Here is a 24,553-nt window from a genome sequence, read left to right on the forward strand (position 1 = left end):
AGGTAGCTAAAAGTACATCCGTTCCGCCCCAATTTTGGGGAAAGCCATAAGCCGCGCGTGGCGCTGTCGCCACCTTGCGGCCATATCTGTGCTGATCGTAACAGACGGGTTTTGTTAGAGAGTGAGTCTTCTGTACCTAGTACTATTATTTATTCTGTGCTGGTTATAACAATAGTTGGTTATTTATATTGTATCTTTGCCTCTAATAAATATTTTATAACTGCTGAGGTGAAAAGTTGTGTGTATGTGCCTCAAAAGACCAGTCTTTTTGCACCTCGTCGTAACTATTGTTTCCTCGACTCTTTCGAATTTTTCGTAGCCGCTATTTAAATTTTCAAAAATTATTCATGTTTGTTATTGCTCATTCTAAAAACTTTTTTATAAGTACCTACCTATTTGACAATGTTAGGTACATATAACCTGGCGGGATCGATGATGATGCTCCCTATTACAGTTAATTTTTGGAGATGCTAAACTGTCACGTAAAATGTTTGTAGACATTTATTGGAAGTTTAGCACATTAATTTATTTAGAAATGTAACATATAAGTACCTAATAAAAATACGGTGAAAACATATTTCTGCAATTATTTTTTATCGACCATCATTCGACGAGTCAGCGTACCTACAGATGTACCTAGTGCCATAAGTTTATGCCTAGTGCATAATTATTTTCCATCGTATTTTCACGGAAACTTACGAACGTGTCGTGCTATTTCAGCCAGTGTCGGTACAAAAAGTAACCTACATTGACTGAACTAGCATGACAAATACGAACGTTTGCGAGAAAATACGATGGAAAAACAATTACCTATGCACTACCCCCCTTATTCATAAAAAGAATATAATATAAATAGAATAGTTTTTTATTCGTAAACACCATAGCTGGGCATTAACTCGTTAATCCGTTAATCGTTAATTAACGAAGTTAAGTTTTCGAGTAACGGATTAACTTTTAAGTTAACTTTAAAAACCTGTAACGGACTTGTTAACTTCCGTTAACTTTTCTTAAGTCCGTTAATCGTTAATACCTAAGTACCTACTCACACCAAGGCCGCGCGCTGCCTCAAATATAACACTAGTATACCTTCGAGTGCTGCTGTGGAACGCCTGTTTTCGGCGGGAAAAGATATTCTTTCTCCAAAACGGGCGTCGCTATCAGACGACAATTTTAATATGCTCATGTTCATGAAGGGGCACATGCACCTTATGGCAGATGCTAGCGAATGATATTTTTATTGGCTATGCTATTATTAATTAGTAATGATTACCATGTTAATTAGTAGATTAGTCTTTAATAAAAATCAAAATTTAGATTATATCTCCTAGTTTTATTCCTTATTGCGTATATTTACGATTTCGAGTTAACGATTAACTTTAACTTCCGTTAAAACTTTTGAACAATAACGTTTTAACGGTTAACGAAGTTAACTTTTTATTTAACGGATTAACGATTAACGAAGTTAACTTTTTTATTAACGGTGCCCAGCTCTGGTAAACACACAGACAATAGACATACATAGAAAAAACATAGTGAAAAATAAAGTCTCACGAAATGGTCCCATCTCAGCATGTTGCTGGCGACTTCCAGCGCTGATCTTCCGATGAGACCATCAAGTGAGAAATAATCACGGAAGGTAACAGACAAAAAAAATAAAGAAACTTAAAGGAAAGAAATATAAAATAAACCGAAAAATAGATTACACACATTTTACACAGCTAATACAAAAAAGAGATACAACATGACGACATAAGTAAAGACATGACAGTAAACGTTTACTAAAGTTGACAAGCCGATAATAATCGTTTGTCCCTTTCCATCATACCGATACGTCGGAAAGGGACAAACGATTATGAATAAGGGGGTACATCTGTAGGTATACTATATTAATGATAGTTAAACTCCCTCTATTATCACTAGGTACCTCTAGGTACCTATAAACGCATGTCGCATGCAATTAGGCAACTGCTAGTGAATTATTTCTTTAATTTAAGCGAGTGTGCGAGCCTCGCAGTATAAAGTAGACAAAAGTTAATTAGGGAGTCTGCGAGGAGGGTTTTTCAAACGACTGCGATAAATCTTAGACATCTGCCGCCTGAATGGAAATAGGGTATTCTCCTACTAGTCAAATCGTTACTTTTTTACAATTGTCCGATTTATTAAATAGAACTTGTGTTTAAAAATAACTGCTATGTTTTTCTAATAATTATCTGGTGCTTTATTTCATGCATGGTGTGAAATAATTTATTTTTCCCAAAAATGGACGGCAAAGTCGACTTTGCCGTTTAAAAAATAGGTTGCGAAGCGCGTAGTTTATGGTCAGTCAAAAATTAAAAAGTTAAAAAATTAAAAAGTCTCGATTTTGGGACTGCAATGTTGCATACAAATTCCATTATTTGTCGAGTTCCAAACTTTTTAAAAGTTGAAATGGCCATATCAAATGAAGGCACAGGCCCATTAAGAATAGAATAGAATAGAATAGAATAGAATATGTTTATTGCTCACATATTGATCTTACTCTACAAGTACAATAAGGTTACAACATGTTACCCTACAAGGGCATTGCAAATACACGTGCATATAAAATATGTATACACATAAGAAAGGTACACTATAATTTATCTATTTCTACGCCTATTAAATATATAACAAAATTATTATTTTATTATCTTTGAATTATACTTATTTTCATTGAAAAACTCTTGCAGGGAGTAAAAACTGTGATCTATTAGGTAGGTTTTTAGCTTAGTAACAAATTTTGTGTATGTTTGCTCGTTAGTTATTTCTTTTGGAAGGTAATTATAAATTCTTATAGTCATTACGTGAGGGCTCTTGTTACTAATTTGTAAGTTACTTGATGGTATGGCTATTTTATCTTTATTTCTTATATTTATGGCACATGTGTGGCGGTCTGTTGCTTTTGTATATAAACTTGGATTCTTGCGGACAAATTTACTGGCTTCTAGAATATATAGACACGGTAAAGTTAAAATTTTTAAGTTTTTAAAGTGAGGTCTACAGGTTTCAAGGTTTTTAATATTTGTAAGAATTCTTATGCACCTTTTTTGCAGTATGAATAGTTGTAGTATGTCTGTGCTATTGCCCCACAAAATGATTCCATATTGGAGGCAGGTTTGGGTAAATGCATAGTATGCAGCAACGGCCGTTTTAAAATCTGTGCTTTTTTTAATATTTCTTAAGACATAGGTAAATCGAGAAAGTTTTGTACTAACTTTGTCAATATGAGATTTCCAATTGATATTTTCGTCGATATTTATACCAAGAAGACTGCAATTACTAATTTGTTGGAAAGTATTATTCAGGTATGTGTAATTTATATCTATTGGGGATCTTTGATGGGGTCTAAACTGTATAAGGTTGGTTTTTTTAAGATTTAATAGTAAATTATGGTCATCAAACCACTTAACAATTACGTTTAGGATACTGTTCATTTTTTGGTTTACTTCCTCATTATTTTGACTTGAGAATACTATGGAAATATCATCGGCATATAAAAAACATTTGATATTGATGGAGTTTATTATCTTTGGCAGGTCGTTAATGTAAATCAAAAATAGGATACAACCTAGGACTCTACCTTGCGGAATGGAGCATGTTATTTGTTTAGTTTCTGAATATATTTTCTCAACGGTTTTCCTTTAATATCATAATGTTCTACTTCAACTAATTAGATTCTGTTCTTCAGATAGGACTTGAACCAGTTGTGGGCATCTCCACGTATCCCTATTCCGTATAATTTATTTAGTAAAATGTCGTGTTTGACACGATCATACGCTTTACTCATATCAAGCATTAGTCCAAAAGCAGAATGCTTACTGTCTATTATATTTATGACTTCCTGAATGAATTTGTAAACAGTGAGTACTGTACCTCTCTGCTTTCTAAAACCAAATTGGCTATCATCAAATATGCTATATTTTTCACAAAAGTCTGATAAGCGTTTCACCATAATCGATTCAAAGATTTTAGAGAAAGTTGGCAACATTGCAATGGGGCGATATTGGTCTGGGTCGGTTGGGTTTTTTGTTTTAGGAATAGGTTTGATAACGGCTACTTTTAAAGCATTTGGAAATGTACCTGTTGTGAACGATTGGTTTATTAAAAATGTTAACGGAAGAATCAGCTCATTTGAACATATTTTCACTAGTGAGGGGGGTATTTCGTCAATTCCGTAACTGTGTTTGTTTTTTAAGTTCCTTATAGTCTTTTCAACTTCTATGTGGTTGGCCGGAGATAGAAACATCGTATTGTGTGTGGAGCTAAGAACTGGACGCCCGCTTGGTTAAACAGCCAGACAGATGATTAGTACCGCGACTATTTAGCTGTCTCAAATAGGTTGGCGTATTTTCGGCAGAAAAATACACTTCTATTTTTTTATTAAAAAAATAAAGAGGCGGCAAAGCTAATTTTTTCAATTGTTTCTACTTTTTTCTGTGAAAATATATACGTAAGAAAGTTGCTTTTGTAAAATATTTCTATGATATTTATATTTCTTGCACCATTTTTGAGATGGCTTCGGATTCAATTAAACGGACTCCCAAAAGGTCGTCCGTTTAAAACGAATCCTCAGCCTGCAAGTAGCTACTTCCGAGCCTCGACAATAATGTACTATTAAATACAGTCAAATACCCTATTTCTGTATTGTTGGACTGCGACAGGACGGAGGGTCAATGCCCCAATGGTCATTGTTACCTATATGGTTTTTAACCCCCGACGCAAAAAGAGGGGTGTTATATGTTTGACGCCAATGTCTGTCTGTGGCATCGTAGTTCTCCAACGGATAGACCGATTTTGATGCGGTTTTTTACGTGAAAGCGTGTTTCCTTACGGTTCCTTGTTAGCTATGTTTGATAGAAATCGATCCAGCAGATTGAATAGAATCAGCTCTTTTCCAAAATAATGTAGGCATTTTTGGCAAAAATGCATATCGTAGGGATATTTTAAATCTTTAATTTAATAGTTAGGTACTCAATTCTTACGTACTTATCCTTTAACCTTTTGGACGCCAATGACCGATATATCCGCACCACAGGTTCAACGCCAGACTGTTTAATCGGTCACAGACCACAGAGCAACATAGACCTACGTGCATATGCATAAAGTTCAATTTCAGTTTTGACACTTCGGTGACGTGGCGTCCGCGTGACAGCTTCTGTGTTTGACACGGCGTCGAAAAGGTTAACGTCGGATCGGTCGGGTTAAAAGGTAGAATAAAACATATATATTATACATGCATTGTATTTTATTACACTGTACAATAAATATTGGGCTGTATACAAAATATAGAGGAATTCCAAAAGATATTGTCAACACTCTAGCATACAATAACACGAGTGTAAAATGACTCCTAACAATATGTTTAAAATTCGTAACGTATAACTATCTAAACCATTTTTTCAAAACGTTTCTGCGTAAATATTAAAAGGACCAAGATTTGCACTTTTACTTTTTAGTACAGTCACCTGCAATAATATGTTACTGTTCAAAAGCCGCAAAAATATGTGACACGCCCTTATGGCTCTACAAATAAAATCAGATATTTTACGGCCTTCGTTGTGTAACATATTATTGAAGGTGACTGTACTTATTCAAATGAATATCTACAGTTATCATTGACTGTCAAGTTTACAGGCAATAATGACACTACATAGCTCGGAGAAATTACAGGTTAGGCTAAAGTAAGGACGCAAAGCACGAATAATTTAGTACATTGACTCGCCATTGTCTAACTCTATCGCACGCGCATAATTATATTGTTGTCCCGCACAGTGGCATTGACCTCCGGCATCATCGGCGGAACAGCAAATGCGCGTGCAATAGGGATAGGCAAGTCAATGAACGAAATTCTTCGGCGTCCATATTTACATACCTATGAGAATATAACTTTTAAACCTTTTAATTTGTACGCACAAATGTTTGAAAAGGCTATAACCGCTTATCCATTAGCCTCGGGTGCTATCTTTATTCTGCCAAATAATTTGTATAAGCCAATTAAAATAATCTATATCTAAAGTTCACTTTATCGCGTTACGTAAGAATTGACACCCTCGGCTTCATTTAGTAACACTACTTGATGCTTAAAGAGCCACTGTTACATGATAGTACCATCGCCCACACTGTTAACTGTACATCGGTGGACCTTATGCCTTTTGTAATAAGGTCCACCGATGTACAGTTAGGAGTGTTGCTGTTTGTACTCAGGTAGGTTGGAAAAATTAAAAAAAAAATGGTTAAGTTTTTTTCCGACCACTGGAATTGACCAGTGTTAACATCGATGCCAAAACACAAAATGTGTACATGTCGATTCTCGAAAGCTGGCACGAATGGAATGAATGAGTGAATGAAAATATCTTTGTGTGTAACTATCACATTAACCGTGGCTCTGACTGTAATACCGACACAGGGCTATAACCGCGAAAATCGAAGGTAGCAAATTGCGGGCATCTTTCTCTGTCACTCAAATTACGCCTTCATTGGAGTAAAAGAGAAAAATCCCCGCAATTTGCGAATTTCGGTTTTCACGGCAGCCCCCCAGGTGTCACTTATTCAATGAAAGTTTCGTTCATTCCATTCGTGCCAGCTTTCGTGAATCGACCTGTAAATCAAAATTATATAAGGTTGGATGGGATAAGATTAACATTGGGGCAAGAGAAACACTTGTAGGGAATCCTCATACCGTTTCTCTTGCCCCGAGCAAATTAAACTGTATCTCTAACCCCACCCACATGACCTCAGTTTTGTTTCAAGTTTGGTGTTAAATTATTAATAATTTATTTCTGAACTTATTAAGTTTCTCATATTTGACTACACAAACGAGTCTACCGCGATATAATTTTTTTTGTCTACCCCGCACATTATCATAAACTAATTTCGGGTAGTTCAGTGGTGTTTTATTTATATCTCCGTTTGACAATCGCTGGGACGTCAGTCTTTCCGTGACCACAGCTGATGCAACTCAGCTGAAACGTCGGAATTTAAGATAAAAACAATGAAATTATATCGAGGTAGACCCGTTTGTGTAATAAGTATGTGTACAAAACGCGAGAGCTTAAAGTGTTTTATTAAGTTTCTGCTTAATACTCATGATGTAACAGTAATTCTTGCACCATCATAACAGCATCATAACAATCACATCGCCCGACTTGGTCGCGGCTCTTTGAGACCCATATTCCACCTCCTAACCTAATCGTACCATACTATCCCGCTCGGGAACATTTTGTAACCATCAGTTTAAAAATAACGGCCAATTGTCGTTCTTTGAAAATAACTGGGTCAAACACATTTCAGAAAAAAGTCACTGCGGACAATACCGTAAAACATGGTATACATGTATAGTTAAAAACTTTTTAAGGGCCATAACGCACTAGCGGTTAACCGCGGGGGCGACTAACCCGCGAGGCTAGCCGCTTTTCCAGTTTAATCTGCAACCGCTAGTGCGTACATAGCCTAAGCTAACCGTTTAGCACTTGAGAGATTATCTTGTGAACAATGACATTGTTTTAATAACAAAACTTCCGTGAGACACAGACATATTAAATATATTAAGAACGGGTCACTCACATATTTTAAGTCGAAAAACTCTCAAATGACATTGTTCTCTAATGTTTAAGGCTACCGCCAATAACAAATAATATCAATGTGTATGACCCACCAAACATTAGCTTATTCGGCTACGGGTGACCACCTGTCCAATATATGATCAAATGTATATTAGCGTCTCACATTTTCCTTAATGAGAGACTGAGACGCAATGCACATTTGACCAAATTTAATATTGGACAGGTGGAATACCACCCTACTGAACAAAGGTTATTTTGCCTAAGAACGACATTAGAACCATAGATTTACCATTTTGAGTTCACTATCACAAGTAACAATGACACAAATCGTGATCAGTTATTTTTGCTTTACAACACTGGATTTAAATGGAAATACAGGAAATCAAATAAAAAATATTTTTTTAGTTCTTAGGACAAAGTTTTTCAAAAATTGTTTGAGGTTCTGACATGCGGATTACATAATAATAATTACATATGTTGACCGTAATTGTGCACTTGACTTCCAAATCAGAACTTTATTACAACGGCATTAGATACTATTCAAATCGTTTAGTGTTATATCAATTCGGCAAACAAATTCTATTTGATTCATCGATTTCAGTAACCGACATTTTCATTTCACAAATGTCAAATACCATTTTATACTCTATGTTAAACCTGGCGCCTATTTCACCAATTTGTCAATTCGGTCTATAAAGTCTAACGCTCAACAGTTTGCAGCTAATATAACCGGAAATCTATTTTCAACTCCTTCCGCTTGTAATATTAGTTGTAAATTGTTGAGCAATACACTTTTCATTTGTCATGACACTCGTGACATCTAGTGTCAAGTAGCGGTACTAATAAATCCGCTACTTGGCGCTAGATGTCGACTACGAAAGTAAGCAGCATTATGGTTATGCGCATGTCAAGAGAAGAGGATTGGCGGTTTTATGTTATTATAAGTCTATGGCGCAGTGAAACAGAGGCCTGGGTTTAAAAATTATAGTCATATAACAAAACTTTTTACAGTTCAATGTTATAGGTATTGTATCCAGTTTACGATTTCGAACTTTGGTATCAAATGTACAATTGTTAGTTCATTGATATATTTTTTTACTATTACTTACATTGTTTAAAACCATCACAATAATTAAAAGTACAACCAAATTAGTTATGCTCTACGGGAGACCAGCGCTGGCTTTATAGCTAGCATCATGCTGAGTTGGGTCCATTTCGTGATGCACACTTATTGATGTCTTATTTCCTTGCTGTTGTTGTCTGTACATGTTCGTACATGTTTTGTGAACGTCACGAATAAATATCTTTTATCTTTATGAAGACAATCCAGGCATTGTCAAGTACATTTAGCTGCATTTTGTACTTATTCATTTTTTACAAGGTTTAGGCCACCCCTCACTAGCGTCTCCCGAGCGTCGGCGTCTAGTCAAATATATGGCTGCTGCTCGACGCAACGTTGGTGCAACTGCGCAGCGACGCCATTTTCCATGGCGCTGACTAGACGCCGACGTTCAAAAGACGCTAGTGTGGGGTGGTCCTAAAGAATAAGGTTTTAACTACGAGACATACTTGGTGTTTAACAGATATGAATCCATTCTTAACATTTTATACACACATCTTGCCACAAAATGTATTGAAATAATTGTTCAGATTGAATTTATCTGAACCATACAGTTTGAAGCGACTAAAAATTCCTTATAAGGTGCAGGGGGACAATTTCGACTGCGGGATAATTTCAACTAATCGATATATCTGCCATGTTTTACATTATTAACTAGAGTCACACACAACACATCTTTTTTGCTATCTGGACATATATGGCACTCTTAGTTAATAATGTAAAATATGGAAGATATTTCGATAAATTGAAATTATCCCGCAGTCGTAATGGCCCCTCCCCTGCACCTTACCTAAAGGTCTACTTTGTCGGGGACGCATATGGCAGCTATATATTTAGCTTAATAACCTGCAGAAATCTATATTAATATACTGTAGAATTTACAGCCAAGTTATTCAACGTTATTATGCCAAATATCGGCTTCTTAGCTTTATCAGAAGCGTTAAAAATATAGCGTCACGTAGCCGACAGTTTTCTGGAATATACAACGTGTCCCAAAATTCAACGATAAGCTGGCACCAGAAGATGGACCTGCTCATGACTACTAGAGGAAAAATAAAAAATAAAAATTGAAAAATTGTAGACATGGTCGTTAAAAATACCACTAGGGGTGTCGATTTTTTTTTTGTAATTCCATAATAAATTGAGATATATTTTTTTCTTTTTTTTCCTCGAGTAGTCATGAGCAGGTCCATCTTCTGGTGCCAGCTTATCGTTGAATTTTGGGACACGTGGTATAGTTCATGCCAGATAAATCCAATCCTCAAAATCAAATTGGTTATAAGAACTTTATAAGTAATAATGTTAACATTAAGTCCAAATTATACTTTTTGTAAACCTTAGTATCTAGTCTCTACAGGCGGTTTTATAGCATAAGTGTATGAAAGGTAAGTTATACTATGGGATGTCTGGTTACTTTTTGCTGTACGCCCAATCGTTTCAAGATGGTGCGTTATGAAGTAACCGCTGACTCAACCTACCCGCCGCCATACAATCGAAATTACGCTCTAATTTAAAAAAAAACTATAATTTAACATGCTAACAGTTTTTAGCAAATGAAAACTAGTATCAGGCATACATATATGTTACGTAAATCTTCATGCTGTTTCATGTAATTTAGTTGTCCTTTTAAAATGAGAGCGTAACTTCTATTGTATGGGAGCGGCTTTTAGCGGCGGTTTCGTAACACTTAAACCCAAGCGCAACATTTGCGTCATACGCTAAAAGGTTTACGCTGAGATTTTTATGAATTAACTTTAGTTGGGAATCCAAGATCCTCTTTGGGTCACTGAGCCAGTGATGATGTATGTTTGTATGGGAATTCTTATACAAATCATAGTTCGATCTAAATATCCCGTAGTAAAACATACCCTTACAATGTTAAGTGTGTTGACAATTCGTCTATAATTTCAGTGGCAACCGTTTGTACACGCGATGGCAGTCTTAAATGCAACGTATCACTATTATGGAAAACGCAAACCCATACTAACCCCTCTACCAAGACGGTTGACAAAACGTGAAGTAAATTAACCTAATCTATTAATGAAATTTTAGCGTTTCGGTCACCACCATACGTATTTCTGACAAGATAATAAGCATAAGCATTCATGGGCGCCATTTTATAAAAAGTAACTACAAGTTACAATTTAACATGTGAAAACTGGTAACATTGATGCAACTGACACTTGCTTGGACAATGACGAGCGGTTTTTTGACCGGTGTTGCCAGTTTTGGATTTGTTAAATTGTACTTTTATAAAATAACGCCCTGACTGGTCTTATTTATTTATAATTTAATGTATTAGTTCCCATATATTCCAAGACTCTTCTCTTTCCCACAGACTCAAATTAAAAAATAGTGGAATTTACTTTGAAAATTTAATAAAATTTTTTGGCAATACACATATTGCATTTTAGGGAATGACTTAAAAATCCAAGAATAATTTACGACGAAATTAATTTCAGTGTATGACGGTAACGGTTCAAACGCTAAAATATACGGCCCAATACCGTGATGTAGGTACACAAGAAAATCATAGAGGTATTTACAAATATAGCCTCAAATAAACCATACAATTACACAGATAATAAATAGAACTTTTGTAACGTAAATAAATTTACCTTCTATCCAATTCCAAATAAATACACTAAAGCTTATGTAGCTTATATCTAAATGAGTATAATTATTATGATCATAATTATGCAATAATATAATGGTTACTAGGATTATTAATTCAAGGCAGCAGAATAAAGGATGTAGCTTTTATTACGAGTGTGTACTTTTACTCCTTTTTTCCCCGCAAGATGCTGAAATTTCTAAAAAAAATAGGCTTTTTCACTGCCAACGTTTTTGTAGCACTACACGCGTAGCCGATTCTAGCGTTTTCCCGCTTTGAAGAGGAAAGCGACTACGAACAGAGCGCCCGCCGAGTGGGTTCCCGGCACTCAATGTGTTAACATATGCGAAATTCCATTAAAACCAGTTCATTCGTTTAGCGGTGAAAAGATAACAATTAAATTTAGTTTTCAGGAATTAATAAAAAAAAAAGAAACAGTTATACCAATATTTTAAACTGCCCAAAATTAACAATCCTAGTCCAGTAAAAAATCAGACCGTTTATACCGAATGTACCAAATTATGTACCAAAGTGAATTGATCGTACTTTACGAGACGTTAATTTGTGCCCAAAGGGCCTCCGCTAAAACATGCGCAGGTGAAACGAGTCCGCTTATACTATAAAGTCTATAAATTGTATATAAAGATGTCTACCACCGTGAAAAAATTAACTTTGATCAACTTTGGCCAAGTTTTTATTTTGCCCTATTTAGACGGTTCAATAACTTGCATACCATTTTCGTTAGATTGCGGTAGTTGGTCGATCGGCTGAATTCATTTTAAGGTGGTGGTACTAGTGCTCGACATACTAATGCCCAATAGATGACACCCTGCTGTCACCTCTATTGACAATGACTTAAGTTTCACGATGACATGGGACCGCGTCGAGCACCAGTACCACCACCTTACTCTGTAGTTGTGTACAGTCGCCATCAGATATATCGGAGCGGCCAAGGTGCTCACAAATATCTGAACACGCCTCTATTGTCAAGGCGTTAGAGCGCGTGTTCAGATATTGTGAACACCTTGGCCGCTCCGATATATCTGATGGCGACTGTACTGCTATAGTGTAATGTAGACATTTTTGCATGCAAATTCTTGAACCGTCTAACTGGGGCTTATGTTTTACCGGTCCCATTGTCTATATGTCTGTAATCAAATCTTGCAAGCTAAATTAGACCTACTACCAATTATTTGATTGAGCTGAAACTTACCATACTTATGTAAGTTGCTATGTAAGTGGAGTTGTATTTAAAATGTAATTTTTGAGAAAAACAAATGTTTAGTATAGACACGTAGGCGTGTACCCGCGCATGTTTTAGCGGAGGCCCTAATATTATAAAAAATGTAAATAGTAGAAAAAAACGCATAATTAAAACAATATACTCTACAGCATCTAATGAGATTACATGTCTTTGCAGATGTGAAGAGGGACGGATTCTTCGCAAGAGTTGAGACGAGTTCATAATAAAAACTGCTTATGCCCACTGCAAAATGTTCCTATTTTTCAGGTAGAGTTACCGAGATCACGACAAAGTATTTTTCATCCTTCAAACGCCTTAATTCATATACAAAAATCGCGCAAGCATGACAAAACGAGCCTTTGAAACATGGTTACATTGACATCGTACGCCATAACACTTTGCCCGCAAAAGAAGGCCCCAGACGCGCGCGGTTAATTTAATATTAACCTTCGTGCATTCTAATAAGGTTCACAATGGCTCGTTATATATAAGAGACGTGGCGTCAAAGGGTAAGACTTCTTGGCGTTGTGTAAGTCGCCATATCCTACTCGGGACGATTTTAGGCGTCTTTGGCAACCAAAGCTGGCGTGTAAAGGACACATTCAAAGTGTTTAGGTACTGGATGGCGCAGCAGTAATACAATATGTAGGACGTTACAGCCTCCCACGTCACTAGTCAATAAAACTAAAAGAATATGAAGATAAGCAGTCTCTATTGTTCACTCGTCCCTCGCCAGTAACACGTTGAAACGAACTCACGACACGTGACAATATCACAAGGATATAAATATGGGTTAAAGTTCAAAACAATTATGCAATATTGAGCGTTAGTACCAAAAAGTCAAAAGTGTTTTCCAAAAAAATAGCTTGTAAAATGCTGTAGCAGCTTTTCATTTCAATTTAATCACAGTAAATGTAATTTTGAAGAGAAACTTTCGTTTCCCTTAAAGCAGCAGTCGGCAACCTGCGGCCCGCATGCGGCTCGCGAAACTGTCACTTGCGGCCCGAGAGGCGACTTGGCTTTTTTGTATGTAATAGTGACAAACGACAATGTCGCATAAAGTCATAAATATTAACAAAGTACGGCCCGCGTCACCTCCGTTAACTACTATGTGGCCCTTGACTGCTAAAAGGTTGCCGACCGCTGCCTTAAAGCAATGGTTCCCAACCTTTGCGTTGAGTCAAGTAAAAAGAGCCCTTTTACATTTTGTGGTGATGAGAACTTTGAAAATCTACGGGTTTGCTATATTGCTGTAACTTTCCGCACCGTCCTAGTCTTATTATTGCTATCTTGAGGTTGGAAACTTCTGCCTTACAAGGAATCAGGTGTCAAGCACTGATAGAGGTATTTTGAACCGAGGAAACTTATTTTCTGTGATTGGCACTTAACTGCACCATATACTTACAATTTTTTTTTTTGTTAAAGTATTTTTTCTCAGTTCAAAAGACCTATTTTACTCATGCGACACCTAACGGTAGTTTGTGACATTACACCTTAAATAGAAGAGACCGCAACGCACCTGGTCTCGACTTGGCACTCATTATATTGCATGCCCATCAGGTTCAACCAGAGACATTATAATTAGACTGCTAATTTTCATACAAAAATTGTGTTATTTCGTATTCAGCACCTCATCATGATGTTGTGAAATTTGTTGAGACCCGTTCACTAGATGGCGCTGTTATTTGTATCTGTTCCTAGCGCTATACAACATACCTATATATTGGACTGAAGCTTCACGTATAATGACGCCATTTCGAGATACTACAACAAAGAAATGGGTACTTGTATGAAGATTAGCAGTGTCTATTATTTAATTGTCCCTGATACAACTTACAATTTTGTTCACATAGGCTTTAAAAAATCGATATTATCACTTGTCACTTGGCAAAAGTTTTGAGCGTAGATACTACAATTCACTATTAACTCTAAATCCGAGCAATAATAACGATTTTTGGCGTTTAAGTAACAATCATTCGATGGACTTCGAATAACCTAATGGAGCATTTAAAACAATATTGCTTTACACAAATTTGTCCATGACAATAAGTCTACCCCCACTTACTGTATACAGTCCCCTACGTATACTCGTAGAAACGTATACATTAAAAACGTGATCATAATAATACATTTTTCCATGTGCAAAATCTACATTTTTTGGTCATAAATATACTGATATACAAATATCGTTACGATAGACTATACATAGTTTTTACCATTTATTATCGGTAAATAAATACATGTCAAATTACATATTTTACAACAATTAGGCCGCGCGGAGGCCCGGAGTAACTAACATAAGTGTCTTTCATATTATGCACGCCGATTTCGATATCACAATATAACACTATCACTGTAGCATGAGTGATTCAAGGTTACGGTTAAGGATGGTGTCTTTAACGGAGTTGAAGACGACCTCAATGTTGTACGTGTCTATGGCTGTTGTGAAGTGGTGATACAGTGTTGTCTTTGGTTCCCGGCGAACGTTCGCGAACATGTCCAGTAAGAACATTTGCACGTCGGCTAAGTTATGCGGGTCGCCAGCGAACTGGGGGTAGTACCAGCGAATGTCCGTCTCTTTGCTAGCGACCTTTTTCGCTAGTAAATCTGATTTGTTGAGGAACAGGATTATGGAAATGCCTTTGAAGTTGACGTTGTTCACGATAGTGTCGAAGATGTTGAGCGCCTCTTCGAGACGATTCGTTCTCCTGAAATGAAACAATAGATAAATTAGAAAAGCGTATGTACACCGTACACCAAATAGTTTGCTAACGTCTTGCAATACATAAATTAATAACGGTTGTAGGTAGATAAATTCAAATTTTTCAAAGTGCGGTAGCAACCCCTAAAATATATTTAAAAATTCTGACGAAGAATTACATTGGTTTTTTAGTGGTAGATTTTATATTAAGCGGGTGCCCTGTAGAAAAATGTAACTTCGAAGAAATAAGGACGACCCTAACGTCCATACCATACATCTTAAACTTACACACGAATACACAGGCTCTCTTAGAGATACCACACACAAAATGTGTTCAAATATTTGCGATAAAAAAAATATTAATGCCTTTTTGGTAGTGATTTTAATAGCCCACGCAGTGCAGCTGTTATTTATACGTCATAATTTCATAGAAGTTTGACGTTTAAAATAACACTTGCACTGCGTGGGCTATCAAAATCGCTGCAGACTTTTCTTGGTCTCTATCAAGAAATGTACTATCACTGTTATTTTAAACTGGCATAAGTCTAGCAGATCTTTATATCATAAAAGCAAACATAAAACATGTCCATATAGACACAAGATATCTTAAATTCCAGTGTGTCACCGCCATCATGAATAAGCATAAGAATTGCGTAAAGCGGATTATGCATAATTATGCACACCACAGATACTTATGCGGCAGTGAGTCATTCGGTGTTTATAAGCGAGGAACTAGTTTAAATCTGCCCTATTTTAATTTTATTGCAGTTATAAAGGCAAACCTGGGTAAATGGGACCTGAAGCCCTACTATGAAAAACGAAATCTCTTTACCTGCCTCACTGCCTGTCTATCGCTCAAATATGCAAGAGCGATAGAGAGGCAGAGAGCAAAATTTAGAGTTTTATTATTCACGGTAGGTCCTCTGATAGCGTATTATTGTCGCCTGCCATGTGATTAACCTAAGTTGAAGCATGCGTTTCGATAATACATCCGCTGCATGACGGGAAAACCTCGATAATAACAGTTATTATAGGAATTAGGTACCTCTTTCAATTAAAATTAGTTTTGAAACTATTTCGTACTATAGGTATGTCAATACAAATACGAGGTTTGAGTGGATAAGATAGTTTATGAGAAGCCCATATTCGTTCTTTAAAAGTGTATTGATTACTCACGGAAATAAACCCGTATAGTTGGGTTGCTTACACTTTTTCCAATTTCTATTAGACCAGACCAGACATTCGTAAACTAGTTATACGTAATAGTTAATTAAACATTACATTAATAACTAATTACTTAGCTTTATTATTTTGTTTTACACAATTAAATGGGAAATATATGTAATAAATGAAGCTTTTGTTTACTTCAAAAAGTCCTGGAAGCTCAGCATTTTTGTTACCATGGGATTCCATTTGCCCATGTTTCACTGTATGAATATTCAAAGGGAAGACATAAGCGGCCGCATGAGGATACCACAACTAACTACGATTTATAATTAGCGAAATTACATAAGCGATTAAAATTTTATGATGTTGTTTGCCTTCGTAAAAACAACTATGTAAATATCGATGACGTCTCGGCGCCCGGTTTGAAACTGCAATAAAAACTTATTCAAATATTAAACGTCACTCTCGCATGAGTTCTTTTTAGGAACACACTGCAATCTCTGATTTTATTTAATCTATAAAGGCTCTTAAATCCTGTAGCTTAACCTAAGAATTTGTCATCGAGCGTGCTCGTGTCGCCGGCGGTACGAAGGTACACGAAGTTTTGTCGGCGAAATGAGCCCGATTTTGTTTGTCTTATATATCAGTCTAAGGCGGTTAAAAGGTAAAAAAAGAAATAATCTCTCTCACTCTCATCTCTTTCACTCCTGCTACGACTAATGCAAGTGAGAATGAGAAATTTTACGCCCCCAGTCGTCAATTTGGTTTGCGGGTAGTATAAAAGACTATTGTTCAACGTATTGTATTTCCGACGGATCGTCTGTAATTCACCGCGACGTATTTCATGATTCGCTTATAATTTTTGCACATAAAATTGCAATAATTGAATATTTTTAGTCAACCATGTGACTGATTTCTAGTCACGTAGACACATAAGTGTGGTTAATTAATACCTTGTAAAACGTGGGAGACGCTACAAATAACCCGAGTAGGCTGACTAAGTGGTTAATGTGAAATGACGAATGATTTCCCTGGAATTAATTACATGTTTTAATTAATGGGCCGAGGCGTCCGACATGTCATTTTCTATGACGGCTGATCGGTGATCACGTGGTGCTTTCCATAGAAAATGATGCGACGGAAGCTCCAGCCCGGGCCCGGCCCGGTCTAGCGTGAGTCATCCTTTATTCATCTGTCATCAGCTACAAGTAATTAACATATTTTATGACGTTTTCGACATAGGCTTTGACAGCTTCTTTTAATAAACGGAAAAGAACCACACTGATATTTTTTCTTTACGATTAATATGAATTATCGTCCCGACTGCAGTGTGTACTTTTTTCTCTATAATGAAATAAAAACTAGTTTCTGCTTACTAATAATTGTATGAGGAATGGGCTGGCGCGTTTTTACCAACGATTCCTGCATAATTTTCAAAATGTTGTTCTGTATCGCCAAGTGTTTTCAAAATCGAGTCTCTAAACTTCAAACTCGAGTAAATCCATCTGTCAGATTATGCGATTTTGATATTAAGTAAAGGTAATAGGGTAGATATTTGCTGAGAGGTAAGGGTCGAATGGATTTACCTGCGTTTGAAGTTAAGCGACACAATTATAAACAAACAAACAAACAAACAAATAACGTGCGAATTGGATGCAGTGTGCCATGCGCCTAACTCCGAAATAAATAAAATAAACGAACGAACGAACGAATGTACAAACAAAGAGATTAATAGAGCGTCGATATCATTCGTAGTAGGTACTGTAATGAGATGAGGCATACATAATGCGCCAACATAATGCGTATACAATGATGGAGTCACTAGGGTGACACATCTAATTGGATACAGGTAAACCAATTCATCATTGCTTTTATAAATGTGTGGGTAAATATTAAGATGCATAGTAAGCGTTGATATAAAATATATTAGAGATACACCAGGAGATGTCTTTAGTAGCCTTGCGGTAGCGGATAAATAGGTATTCAACGCCAAATCGCCTCAAATCTAAACCAACGTATCTGTTTCGACGACACATGCGGCGGTAGCACGGTCGCATTTTTATCACCTGACACCATGCCTGACACGTTCTAACAAGTATGTAAGTGCGAAAGTGACAGGCATAGTGACAAGCGATAAAACTGGAACCATGCTGCCACCGCTGGTCGAAGTCCGAAGACGAAACGAGGAACAATATTGACGTGACCGAGTCAAAGCAGTGTCCACCACTGCCGCTGCGTCCTATGTCCGCGGACGTCGACGAATACGAAGGGTACATTGTTAATGTTGATAGTACCGTCGGAGATCCCTATCGTAACCTTGTGTTAGTGGAAGATGTAGCAAAACTCACCGGTCTTCAGACAACACCTGGTCGAACTCCGACGAAGACACGAGGAACAATATCGACGTGACCGAGTCGAAACATTGCGTCCACTTCTGCCGTTGCGTCCTCTGCCCGCCCACGTCCACAAACACGAAGGGTACATTGTTGATGTTGATGGTGCACTCGGAGATGCCTTTGGTGGCTTTCCGGCAGTGTAGGATGTCTTGGTGGGAAGGCATGTAGTCTGGTCGCGCTATGCGCTCCAGCTCGTCGAAAAAGTAGCTTACAGAGTCGCTCTGGAAATAGAAAGGGAAGAATGTTATGTACCCTGAATATTAAAACTTAATAAGCTTATTCTTAGCTTAGAGTTTGTTGGTTTAAAGTGTGTGTTAGCTAAGGACAAACTCATCGGGTTTTATAGAAGCTAATGGATTATGTTGTAATCATAAATAACAATAACAATATTTTTATTGACAGTAAAAGTTTAACAAGCACGTTACAGTGAACCCCGCACTAGGCATGGCCTGTATCGCGGGGGTCATGATCATCACATATTGCATCTCCTTTTCTCACGAGACAGTGCTGTGCTTTTTGATAAAATAGAACGGATATCTGTGCGAAATATTTTGTTTACAATCTCCTTTGGCACACGCCAAAAAAATCAGTACATTTTTACTTATCCCTTTGCTCAAAGAAGCCTAAATATAAAATTTCAAAAGCAGCTTTCCGTGTACCGCAATCGTTTTCCGGTTTAACCGCCTTCTAAAACTCGGTGCACGTAATATAATCTTATTGTAATATTCTCAACAGGTGTACAGAATTGAATGGCACATGGTGAAATCCCCTGGACTGATTTGGTATTCTGTAGCATTCTGCACCCACACAGACATGGGCTGTTAGCCTGTTATTAACCACCATTGCAGTAAGAGGAACAGTATAAAACCGCCTGCGACCATTTATAACAGGGCTAAAAGGACATAATCTAGTTAAATCCCTTAAATATGAGCAGACATCAAAGCGGAAATTTGATTTAAAAAATACAAGACCTCCGCAAGTTACGATTTTTCTACAAATATTAAAAGGTACCATTCGATTTCTTAGCTTGCAGTTAATAATTGGTGCCAGTCCTGACCGTCGTGGCACTCGTGGCAGAGGGATGGAACAGCGTCCTAATCACACTAAACCTCTCAACAACACCAAAATATTTGACGTTGTCAAGCTACGCGCAATATAGTTGAGTCTCTCGCGGCACAATCCACGTGCGGTCATTTTTAGGGTTCCGTACCCAAAGGGTAAAAACGGGAGTAACGGGACCCTATTACTAAGACTCCACTGTCCGTCCGTCTGTCTGTCTGTCACCAGGCTGTATCTCATCAACGGTGATAGCTAGACAGTTGAAATTTTCACAGATGTGTCTGTTGCCGCTATAACAACAAATACTAAAAACAGAATAAAATAAATATTCAAGTGGGGCTCCCATACAACAGTGATTTTTTTGCCGTTTTTTTGCGTAATGGTACGGAACGCTTCGTGCGCGAGTCCGACTCGCACTTGGCCGGTTTTGGGGCTCTAGTCAGACTTCTATAGTTAGGTATTCTAGTTTGTTGGATGTCAATATAAGGGTCAAGTTATAATGACAAATCGAGTACATACATATTTGTGAATCTCATAGCTGCTGATTGCTGATTGCTGACTCGGCCGCAGGATTCGTGGAACGACGAACGACACATACCGGGAAGGTTTCGCAATGTTGACGGCGGTTGTCTACAGGTCCTTAGAATTGTTAGCTAACAACGCACGTAACTATATTTGTAGTTCCTATGTAAATACCTATTACAAGAACTTTTAGGTATGTTAAGTTCTCCGTTGAACGGCCCATAAAGGAAATTAAAGCAACCGATAATTATCCCGTTTAGTTACCGTATACCATCATCATTATCTTCGTCGCATTGTCCCGGCTTTTTGCCGCAGCTCATGGGAGGCTAGGGTTCGCTTGGCACTTAATCCCAAATATTGGAGTAGGTAAGCACTAGTTTTTTTACGAAAGCAGTTACTAAAGATTATTCATTGATTGTATAACATTTTTTAAGTCTTAGACTAATTTATACTTAGAATACATTACGCGGTAAGTAACTCTGATTATGAGACGATGCCGTTTGACAATTCAGTTGCCACAAAAAAATTTGGCGCCGTATACATTTGCTGTTAATTTGGGGAGCAAGATTTTTTTTTATAAACTACACATCTTACAATATATGCATCTATTTTTTTGCGTACAAAAAAATCGATTAAACTTTATTTAATCCCTCAAGTCGCTGTATAGTCTGTGCGGAAAGAGAAGAGTCGTGGAATGTATGGGGCCCAATACATTCCACGACTCTTCTCTTTATGAACAGACTATTGTGTATTTTAACGTACCTACTAACAAAACACTGCAAAATGTTTGTACTTAACAAGGATTCGCTAAATACATGTCAATGGCCCACAAATGAGTCCGTCACGGTATTCGTTGTGGATTTACCGTATGTGTCGTAGGCAGGGTTGGGCAGTATTTCAATTACATGTATTTGAAATACGTATTTGAAATACATTTTAGTATTTTGTATTTGTATTTCAAATACTACCTGGAAAAGTATTTTGTATTTGGTATTTCAAATACTGCACTCACATGTATTTTGTATTTTGTATTTCAAATACTTTAAGCTTCAAAATACATTTCTACAAAATACATTTTTTTATTAAATTCTTTGATCCTAAAATGGAACGTTTTTTTTAAATATACCTAATGTACGACTTGTACGAGGTGCAAATATGTAGGTACAATGCGCGAGCTATTCTGCGCCGAACTTTTCGTCAACAGCCAGGCAATATGGTCATTGCAGTAGTTTCCGTCCATGCTCTAGTTTTCGACCACTTGACAGATTAGCAAATAATATATTTCATTTTTAATTCACTATTTGCCAAATATAATTTTTATATGTAGACAGATATATTAGGGTACTGTTTGATACGGAACGACCGGACCGGCACTAGCGGAGGTGGATCGGGAGCCGTTCGCGGTGGTGGAGTCGCCATTTATATTAGAAGTAACCTTGCTTGTAGAATAGTCGCGCAGTCACCATCAGTCTATTCGAACTCTGCCGAGCATCTTTTTTTAGAAGTCATATTACATCATTCCAAAGTTCTTCTAGGCGTTTTTTACAGCCCTTCCTCCAACATAAATTATTTCAATGCTCTGTATGATATATTAGTTGATATAACCCCCCAGTTTGACCATAGTATTCTCATGGGCGATTTTAACACCTGCCTCCTAAAAAATGATCTTCGCTCCTCTAAGCTTTATTCTCTTGCTACGTCCTTAAACCTAACCGTTTTACCTCTCACAGCTACTCATTTCCCGCATAACGGTCCTCCTTCTTTATTAGACCTCATTATCACCTCTTCTCCAGACTTAGTTTCCTTTCATGGTCAGTTTAATGCTGCTGGCTTCTCCAACCATGATTTAATATACGCTGCTTTTAAAATCCGTCCTCCAAAGCGTAAGCACAAAATTATAATGCGGCGAAACCTGCGGGACTTAAATTTACAAGCCTTTTATGCCGACTTATCTAATGCGGATTGGCAAGGGTTGGAGAGTCTTGCAGATATCGACATGAGGGTAAGGGCTTTCAATGATATACTGCTTGCGATTTTTGACAGACACGCGCCATTGAAACCTACGCGCGTCAAACACCTTCCTGCGCCGTGGCTCACGCCGGATATTAAGACGCAGATGGCCAAGCGTGATCGAGCTCGCGTAAAATTTCGACAAAGCCCTTCAGATAGTAATCGTCAGAAGTATCTATCGTTACGTAACCGCTGCAATAAGGTCTGCAGGGAGTCAAAGCGTCGATACATCCACAGTTCCATTAATGAATGTCCCCCTGCTAAATTATGGAAGTTTTTAAAATCACTCGGGGTGGGCAAATCTCAATCTAGTTCATCCAGTATCCTTGATATAAATGGTATTAACCAATACTTCAGTACTTCACCAGTTACTCTAGACCCTTCCCTTAAACATTCTACCTTGTCACTTCCTGCAGCTTCTACAACCAACTCCAGCTTAGATCCTTTTGAACTCGGCTGTATTTCTGCACAAGAGACACAAGCAATCCTCAAAGCTATTAAAACGAAAGCCGTCGGTGACGATAACCTTAGTGTAGATATGCTCATGCTCGTGGCGGATTTTATTTCTCCTATCATTTCTAACATTATTAATTTCTCCCTTTCCAGTGGCACGTTTCCGGCATCCTGGAAGTATGCACATGTCATTCCTCTCCCAAAAACTTCCAATCCTGCATCTTTCTCCCAATATCGTCCTATCTCCATTCTTCCTATACTATCAAAAATTATTGAACATTTCGTTAACCGTCGCCTGCAATCCCATCTTAATAAAAATTCATTGTTTAACCCTCTCCAATCTGGGTTTCGCCCCGGGCATAGCACAGTCACCGCTTTGGTTAAAGTCACCGACGACATTCGTTTTAATATAGAGTGCAAAAAGCTAACTGTCCTTGTTCTTCTTGATTTTAGTAGTGCCTTCAACACTGTAGACTTTGACATCCTTCTAGGCACACTCAGCACTCTAAAAATCTCACAAACTTCTCTCTCGTGGTTTCATAGCTACCTTTCTGGCAGACGCCAGCGGGTCAGAGTAGATGACAAGCTGTCCGACTGGTGTGAGCTCACCGCTGGCGTCCCACAAGGAGGAGTGCTTTCTCCCCTTCTTTTCTCTATTTTTATTAATGGCATCACCGAAGCACTTACATCATCATACCATCTTTACGCAGACGATCTACAGATTTATGCAGCGGCCAGTATAGATGATCTTTCTTCATTGATTACTCAAATCAACCTTGATTTGGAATCCATACGGGACTGGGCGTGCAAATTTGGTTTGAAAATCAATGCTAGGAAGTCGCAGGCGATTGTCATTGGTAGTCCTTATTATGTAGGCAAGCTTTCGGACATGGTGGTACCCGACATTTTGTTTGATGGGACTAATATCCCTTTCTCCTCTACTGTCCGAAATTTGGGTATCACCATGGATCAGACGCTTTCTTGGTCTCCCCATGTTGCTGAGGTGAGTAAAAAAGTTTTTGGATCCCTCCACTCTCTTCGACGGCTGCAGAATTTTCTCCCTCTTCATACTAAACTGACTCTTGCCCGTTCTCTCTTGCTCCCTCTTCTGGACTATGGTGACGTTGCGTATCTGGACCTTAATGAGGAATTGCTGGATAAACTTGAGCGTTTACAAAATGTTTGCATCAAGTATATATTTGGCCTCCGTAAATATGATCACGTCTCCAACTTTCGCTCCCAGCTCGGGTGGTTACCGATCCGCCGACGCAGAGATGTGCATGTCGTGTCGTTGCTGTTCAATATACTCTTCAACCCCCGTTCCCCATCTTACCTAACGGAAAGATTTAACTATCTGGCTGAAGGAAGTGATCACCGTTTACGATCTAGCTGTAATCTCACGCTTACTATTCCGCCTAATAAGACGCGAACATATGCAAATTCTTTTACGGTGCGCGCTGTGAAGTTGTGGAACGAGTTGCCCCTGTCGCTCAGGCGGTCCCAGTCTGTGGCGTCACTCAAGGCTAATCTGAAGAAGCTTTGGCTTTCCAATCAGCGTGATCTGGTTAAGTACTAAACCTTTATTTCTACTTTAAACTTGTATATATATATATATATATATATATATATTGTATTGTATGTATGTATGCTAGTATGTATTTTATGTATTTTTATTCTATAATATTATT

General features: G+C 37.6%; 1 protein-coding gene and 1 long non-coding RNA gene across 2 annotated transcripts in view; both read right to left on the reverse strand.

The window, feature by feature from the left end:
• Positions 1–5,245: 5,245 nt before the first annotated feature.
• LOC134792959 (uncharacterized) lies at positions 5,246–8,732 on the reverse strand. The gene is made up of 2 exons (XR_010144485.1): positions 7,102–8,732; positions 5,246–6,825 (listed from the first exon to the last, which is right to left on the reverse strand). It is a non-coding gene; the product is annotated as an uncharacterized LOC134792959 (long non-coding RNA).
• A 4,961-nt stretch (positions 8,733–13,693) lies between these two features.
• The window catches only part of LOC134792973 (guanine nucleotide-binding protein subunit alpha homolog), a 38,466-nt gene continuing 27,606 nt past the window's right edge, over positions 13,694–24,553 (reverse strand). The window contains exons 2-3 of the mRNA XM_063764464.1: positions 18,774–19,042; positions 13,694–15,265 (exon numbers count right to left, since the gene is read on the reverse strand). Coding sequence (XP_063620534.1) covers positions 14,908–15,265; positions 18,774–19,042 — 627 coding nt within the window. The 3' untranslated portion in view covers positions 13,694–14,907. The remainder of the gene's footprint in view (positions 15,266–18,773; positions 19,043–24,553) is intronic.

Source organism: Cydia splendana, chromosome 8 (assembly GCF_910591565.1).
Source record: "Cydia splendana chromosome 8, ilCydSple1.2, whole genome shotgun sequence".
NCBI lineage: Eukaryota > Metazoa > Arthropoda > Insecta > Lepidoptera > Tortricidae > Cydia > Cydia splendana.